This window comes from Amia ocellicauda, chromosome 5 (genome assembly GCF_036373705.1).
Source record: "Amia ocellicauda isolate fAmiCal2 chromosome 5, fAmiCal2.hap1, whole genome shotgun sequence".
NCBI lineage: Eukaryota > Metazoa > Chordata > Actinopteri > Amiiformes > Amiidae > Amia > Amia ocellicauda.
The window spans coordinates 34,883,496-34,891,954 of NC_089854.1; the positions used below are offsets into that span (position 1 = coordinate 34,883,496).

Sequence of the window (8,459 nt, forward strand, 5' to 3'; positions counted from 1 at the left end):
GAGAAAAACCATAATGATTTTATTTATGAATATGACAATAATAGCACCAAATAGCCTCATGCCTTTCATCTAATGTTAATCATATGCATTAAATGTTTAGGGATAGGCTTTTCAGCTGGAGTTGGGATATTCATATTATTCCTTTCTCATTCATATATTGTTTTAGAAATTTCACCCATTATTGTAAAGTGAAATATATATTTGCATAGAGGATTTTCATGTTGTACCTACGAAAAACACACAGTATAATTTGGCATGGTGACATGATACCAGTATCATCTTTGCATACAGTGCTAAACAGGTTTATAGAGTACCATACTGTACAAATATAGTTCACATGTTGTGCTCCAAATTTTAAGAAAAAAATCCCAAAATAATACTTTGCTGGGTATTTGCGCAATCTACTAGTCTCTTGTTTTTTACATACTTAATGATCTTAATAAAAAGTCTGTGTGTGTTATCACATTTAATTTTAACACTACATTAAAGAGGAAATATTTAATGTTTTAAAAACTAAAATTGATACTCAGTAGTTTGCACAGTAAGCTAGCCTTGACGGAATGGAATTTAAGGTGTAAAATAGTTAACTGTAGCTAACATAAATTCCTATTTTCCACATGGTGCATGAAAGAAAAAACTTACAAATGTAGTAATATTTATGCTTTTTTGTGTACTTACATATAATGTTAAACATTTTTACACATTAAGTAAATTGTAATAATGCATAATTACACTGTTCTTATGAGTAATTACAGATGTAGTTACTGAATACCTACTATGTAAATACACTGTAACTATAGGCAGACTTATTGGCAGACTTATTGTAAAGTGTTACCAAAAATAATATATGAATTTGTTAATCAGAAGATTCATTGTCTTAATTGATTTTTAATTGTCTGTATCCTTTTTGTACTGTTCTATTCATTTAAGTGTTGCAATCCTGCATACACATTTTCTTAAATCTGAAATTGCTGCTTAAGCCATTTTTTTATATATTTTTCCATGCAATAGGTCAGTTGAGCCCTGCAAAATAATCATCCATCTTCCAGCACTAAAAAAAGGCCAGTAAAGCACAGTACCATAGGTAAGTAATAGGCACAAAGGCTTTTGGTGAATCTACCGAGCTTCAACCCAAACAGTATACAAATGTGCACTCTACAGACTTCGCTTCCATGACTTCCCTGGTATAATTATTGGAATTAATCTTCTAATAAAGTATTAGGGAAAGAAATATATGCTCAATTTTATGTCTGTATAGAATAATAATAATTGTTCCCTATTCTGTAGATGACGATGGCTATGATCTACACAAACTCAACCCTGTTCAACTACAGCATACCCAACATCACTGGCAGACCATGGAGTGCATTTGTAGGATGTGAAGAAATGGTTGCTGGTGTTCTGTTTGGCTTAACTGTGCAGATATTAAATTGTTTAATGGGCATACCCGCCAACATGATGGTACTTTGGCTTTTAGTGAGAAACAAAGGTGAATCCTCCACTTCGGACATCTTCATATTTAACCTTGCATTGCTGGATGTCTTCTTTGTCATCATGGTTCCTCTTGACGTGGTCAATGTATTTTTTCTTAATAACAAACAGGTCTGGGGTGTGCAAATGTTTGTCTATGGTGTGAAAGACATGGGGGGACCCCTGTTTCTCTCCTGTATCTGTTTAGACCGCTACATAGCAGTAATACATCCCATTACTTTCACACGGTTTAAAGATCACAAATACAGAGCAGCTCTCTCTGTAGTAGTGTTGGTCATTACCTTTGCCTATGCCATTGCCAAAGCTATTGGTGGAATTAGCCACTTTGAAAAGATATTTACTGTCATTGTCCTCACTACCTTTACTTTCATGGTTTTCTGTAACATTTCCATCCTGTGGGCTCTAAAGCGCTCTGGTCCAGGGAAAGATGAGATGCATCCCATGAAGAAGAAAGCCTTCAAGATGGTTCTTTCCATTCTGGCTATTTTAGTATTTAACTTTCTCCCACCAGTCGCTCTTTTCCCATTTCAGGACTATTACTCTGCTGCTGTATTTAGATGCTACATCCAACCTTTTGCATTTAACTTTGTCAACATCAGTAGCTGCACTCAGCCTTTACTTTACTTGTCCAGAGTGGAGAAGATACCTTGGTTGACAAACTTAAAGAAAAAGATGTGCAGTACTGGCAAAACCCCCTGTCCATAAAGTTAAAAAAACAGGACAGGACAGTTCTAGGATTCCCCTGTACATCTCACTGTCAAATCATAGCAGCCTATATCTCTCCTTAGATATTCATGAGGAATAGTTGATTTCCCTAGAATCTGTATGTTTTGGATGTACTTTCTTTTAGTTTTACAATATCCTGAAATAGACTTTAGGGTGAATTTTGTTAATACCTTTGAAGATTTGGAATAATTACTTACATATATATAATTCATACATATATATTGTGATGCTTGAATATGTACTTATATTTAAAACCTGTAGTCTCCTCAGTTGAGCTTCAATTGTTTTAATGCTTGTGAATTACTTTGCTTTAAAGTCTGACTACACTTATTTGGATGTATTCCAGTATGGTAATTAATCTTACCTTGTTTTGAACATTAAACATGTGATTATACATCATAACATTTTGGCCGGACTTTTTTTTTTATCACCTTCCCATATTGTCTAGGTAAAAATGAGATACGTGTATATATATATATATATATATATATATATATATATATATATATATATATATATATACACTCACCTAAAGGATTATTAGGAACACCTGTTCAATTTCTCATTAATGCAATTATCTAACCAACCAATCACATGGCAGTTGCTTCAATGCATTTAGGGGTGTGGTCCTGGTCAAGACAATCTCCTGAACTCCAAACTGAATGTCTGAATGGGAAAGAAAGGTGATTTAAGCAATTTTGAGCGTGGCATGGTTGTTGGTGCCAGACAGGCCGGTCTGAGTATTTCACAATCTGCTCAGTTACTGGGATTTTCACGCACAACCATTTCTAGGGTTTACAAAGAATGGTGTGAAAAGGGAAAAACATCCAGTATGCGGCAGTCCTGTGGGCGAAAATGCCTTGTTGATGCTAGAGGTCAGAGGAGAATGGGCCGACTGATTCAAGCTGATAGAAGAGCAACTTTGACTGAAATAACCACTCGTTACAACCGAGGTATGCAGCAAAGCATTTGTGAAGCCACAACACGTACAACCTTGAGGCGGATGGGCTACAACAGCAGAAGACCCCACCGGGTACCACTCATCTCCACTACAAATAGGAAAAAGAGGCTACAATTTGCACAAGCTCACCAAAATTGGACAGTTGAAGACTGGAAAAATGTTGCCTGGTCTGATGAGTCTGGATTTCTGTTGAGACATTCAGATGGTAGAGTCAGAATTTGGCGTAAACAGAATGAGAACATGGATCCATCATGCCTTGTTACCACTGTGCAGGCTGGTGGTGGTGGTGTAATGGTGTGGGGGATGTTTTCTTGGCACACTTTAGGCCCCTTAGTGCCAATTGGGCATCGTTTAAACGCCACGGCCTACCTGAGCATTGTTTCTGACCATGTCCTTCCCTTTATGACCACCATGTACCCATCCTCTGATGGCTACTTCCAGCAGGATAATGCACCATGTCACAAAGGTCAAATCATTTCAAATTGGTTTCTTGAACATGACAATGAGTTCACTGTACTAAACTGGCCCCCACAGTCACCAGATCTCAACCCAATAGAGCATCTTTGGGATGTGGTGGAATGGGAGCTTCGTGCCCTGGATGTGCACCCCACAAATCTCCATCAACTGCAAGATGCTATCCTATCAATATGGGCCAACATTTCTAAAGAATGCTTGATGCACAAACGCTACTCTGAATGCTCCTGAACGAATTCTGTGCCAAAAGATGCAGCATTTCCCAAGATATAATCCTCTGAAAATACTGAAGTGCTGTGTCTGGATGACCATCAAGAGGTGCGACGGCATCAGCACCTGTAGAAATTACATCAAGTTTGAAGTAATCCTTGTTTTGCTTCTATCTGCAATGGCCTGTTCCTCAATGTTGTCACTGACATGTACTGTATGACATTCTACCTCTTCATTAGCAATGACTTCATCAGGTAAATGCACTACCTACTCCTCAATCTCATCATCATCATCATCTGATGGCCTTGGAACATACTCATCTTTATCATCAGTATCCTCATCCACATCCAAATCACTATCCTTACTAGTAATTGATCAAAGCACATCATAAACAGAGTAAATTGCCTCTTATATAAGAGTTAATGGAAAAATACTCAACGTCATTTTACAGACTTTAATGAAGTCTCTTCTCAGCAGATATCTGAAATGATTATTAAAATTAAACCTAGGACACGTCATGTTACAATACATAAACACAAATGATCTTGCTGTGATTCCAACCCAAAGGTGAATGCAATTCAGTCTGTATCTGTTGAGTGAAACATCTGTTAATCACACTTCCAGCCACCCCACTCTGTTATAGCTGAGTAACTGAAGTCAGTTTCTTAATCAAAATTAGTTTATTGAATTAAGAAGCTAGAAATAAAGGATTGTTTGTTTGTTTGTTTGTTTGATTAATTGATAGGATGATCAGGGCAGATAGAACCTTAAAGGTCACATGGTTTACAGAAATGTTAACTGGTGAAAAAATACGACAATAAGCAAATTAAATAATTAAATAAATACATACATACATACATACATACATACATACATACATACATACATAAATAAAACAGTTGGCTTTTATTTGATGTGTATTATGTTAAAATGGTATGTACAGGATGACTATGTTTTTAGCTGTATGCTGATTTGGATACTTGAGCCCCAAGATTTAAGTAGACTTCCAACATCCACTGCTTGCAAAAAAACTAAAATACATCAGTACAACATGCCTATACAGCACAAACCCTGTAGCAAAGCAAAACTATTCCACTGCACCATGGAAAAGATAACATACTGTAATTTAGTGAAAAGTTAGGAATATCACTGCCAGTTTTAAAGGAGGGAGTCTTAATTAAATTTAATCTTATATGACTACAATCATTTTTTGATAATTTGTTTGAAGTGAGAACTAATGAAATGACAATTATATTCTACCATCCACAGGTGAGATAAACATACAGTGAGGGAAAATAGTATTTGATCCCCTGCTGATTTTGTACGTTTGCCCACTGACAAAGAAATGATCAGTCTATAATTTTAATGGTAGGTGTATTTAAAAGTGAGAGACAGAATAACAACAACAAAATCCAGAAAAACGCATTTGCAAGAAAGTGATAAATTGATTTGCATGTTAATGAGGGAAATAAGTATTTTATCCCCTATCAATCAGCAAGATTTCTGGCTCCCAGCTGTCTTTTATACAGGTAACGAGCTGAGATTAGGAGCACTCTCTTAAAGGGAGTGCTCCTAATCTCAGCTCGTTACCTGTATAAAAGACACCTGTCCACAGAAGCAATCAATCAATCAGATTCCAAACTCTCCACCATGGCCAAGACCAAAGAGCTGTCCAAGGATGTCAGGGACAAGATTGTAGACCTACACAAGGCTGGAATGGACTACAAGACCATCGCCAAGCAGCTTGGTGAGAAGGTGACAACAGTTGGTGCGATTATTCACAAATGGAAGAAACACAAAATAACTGTCAGTCTCTCTCAGTCTGGGGCTCCATGCAAGATCTCACCTCGTGGAGTTTCAATGATCGTGAGAACGGTGAGGAATCAGCCCAGAACTACACGGGAGGATCTTGTTAATGATCTCAAGGCAGCTGGGACCATAGTGACCAAGAAAACAATTGGTAACACACTATGCCGTGAAGGACAGAAATCCTGCAGTGCCCGCAAGGCCCCCCTGCTCAAGAAAGCACATGTACAGGCCCATCTGAAGTTTGCCAATGAACATCTGAATGATTCAGAGGAGAACTGGGTGAAAGTGTTGTGGTCAGATGAGACCAAAATCAAGCTCTTTGGCATCAACTCAACTCGCCGTGTTTGGAGGAGGAGGAATGCTGCCTATGACCCCAAGAACACCATCCCCACCGTCAAACATGGAGGTGGAAACATTATGCTTTGGGGGTGTTTTTCTGCTAAGGGGACAGGACAACTGCACCGAATCAAAGGGATAATGGACGGGGCCATGTACCGTCAAATCTTGGGTAAGAACCTCCTTCCCTCAGCCAGGGCATTGAAAATGGGTCGTGGATGGGTATTCCAGCATGACAATGACCCAAAACACACAGCCAAGGCAACAAAGGAGTGGCTCAAGAAGAAGCACATTAAGGTCCTGGAGTGGCCTAGCCAGTCTCCAGACCTTAATCCCATAGAAAATCTGTGGAGGGAGCTGAAGGTTCGAGTTGCCAAACGTCAGCTTCGAAACCTTAATGACTTGGAGAGGATCTGCAAAGAGGAGTGGGACAAAATCCCTCCTGAGATGTGTGCAGACCTGGTGGCCAACTACAAGAAACGTCTGACCTCTGTGATTGCCAACAAGGGTTTTGCCACCAAGTACTAAGTCGAAGGGGTCAAATACTTATTTCCCTCATTAACATGCAAATCAATTTATAACTTTTTTGAAATGCATTTTTCTGGATTTTTTTGTTGTTATTCTGTCTCTCACTGTTAAAATACACCTACCATTAAAATTATAGACTGATCATTTCTTTGTCAGTGGGCAAACGTACAAAATCAGCAGGGGATCAAATACTTTTTTCCCCCACTGTAAGTGTTACCCTGCACTCCCAGCTTTCCTCTGATTTAGAACTCATTATATAGATCTACCCCAGGTGTACAAACTTATATGAGGGATAACAAGCAGATTTAATGCACTGCTGTCTAGGGACACAAAGAATAAAAAATAACCTGAAGGCATATATTTCTGTTTGCTTGTTAAGATCATTGCATGCTTACTCTAGCTGCTAGGGGGTTATATTCCTTAGGGGCATTCATTTTAACTGTTATGGTTTGATTAATCAACGTTTTGGACTATGCACATTGTTATTCTTACTCCTAGAGACACTTTTTATTTATTTACTTTTTATATATTATATCATATAAAAAACAATTGTCATTTCCTTCCCATAGATGTATATTATTTTCTTTAATTTGGATTGTTCAGAGCAGATGCAACTTAATATTATTGTAATGCAAAATACTAGGTACATACAGATCTATACCAAATACCAAAGTAGTGTTATAGCTTTTACCCAATGCTAACATGATAAGATATTACACGGTTTATTCCTGACACAAGACTCTACTTCTAACATTTCTTTGATTCCCCATGGTCTTGTTTTGTTCCATTTTTTGCTTATTTGTTTTTTGTATCTTCCGTGTGAAAACATCTTTTAAAGTTTAAATAATGGAGGCCAATCACAGTCTCTTTCTGTAAGGCTGTGAGTCGTTCACACATAACCAGGTATAAATATAAAAGGACAAAACCTTTGTTTCAGTAGAAAATCCAGCTGAAGCCAGCTATCAGCACAAATTTAAATATCTCCAGCTTTAACCCTGAATAAATGTTAGCACTGCTCATAGTATGTTGTCACTCTTCTAAATATCATGAGTAACTTGTTCTTCTACCTGATATTCAAGTCTCCATGTAAGCTGGCCCAATGCTGCCTCTCCTTTAGTTGTTTTTTGCACCATTATATATTACAATACTTCCACACTTTTTCCAGATTCCAGCTTTTCTTCACAATTGTGCAACATGTTTTTCCCTACAATAGAGATACAATACATACATACAGTACTGTGCAAAAGTTTTGGGCAGATGTGAAAAAATGCTGTAAAATAAGAATGCTTTCAAAAATAGAAATGCTAATTGATTATATTTATCAATTAACTAAATGCAAAGTGAGTGAACAGAAGAAAAATCTACATCAAATCCATATTTGGTGTGACCACCCTTTGCCTTCAAAACAGCATCAATTCTTCCAGGTACACTTGCACACAGTTTTTGAAGGAACTCAGCAGGCAGCCTCAGTTGCTTCTCTCTCTTCATGTAATCCCAGACAGACTCGATGTTAAGATCAGGGCTCTGTGGGGGCCATACCATCACTTCCAGGACTCCTTGTCGCTGTATGTTAGGGGTCGTTGTCATGCTGCAGAATAAATTTGGGGCCAATCAGATGCCTCCCTGATGGTATTGCATGATGGATAAGTATCTGCCTGTAGTTTTCAGCATTGAGGAAACCATTCTTTCTGACCAAATCCCCAACTCCATTTGCAGAAATGCAGCCCCAAACTTGCAAGGAACCTCCACCATGCTTCACTGTTGCCTGCAGACACTCATTCGTGTACTTCTCTCCAGCCCTTTGGTGAACAAACTGCCTGCTGCTACAGCCAAATATTTCACATTTTGACTCATCAGTCCAGAGCACCTGCTGCCATTTTTCTGCACCCCAGTTCCTGTACTTTCGTGCATAGTTGAGTCGCTT

The 8,459-nt window shown here is 38.0% G+C and overlaps 1 protein-coding gene across 1 annotated transcript; it reads left to right on the forward strand.

The window, feature by feature from the left end:
• Positions 1-1,293: 1,293 nt before the first annotated feature.
• On the forward strand, positions 1,294-2,196 carry LOC136749030 (somatostatin receptor type 2-like). The gene has a single exon (XM_066702968.1). The coding sequence runs from the start codon at positions 1,294-1,296 to the stop codon at positions 2,194-2,196; it is 903 nt and encodes a 300-aa protein (XP_066559065.1).
• Positions 2,197-8,459: the final 6,263 nt, after the last annotated feature.

Coding starts and splice junctions, on each gene's coding strand:
- LOC136749030 (XM_066702968.1), top strand. CDS start 1,294: ATGGCTATGATCTACACAAACTCAACCCTGTTCAACTACAGCATACCC.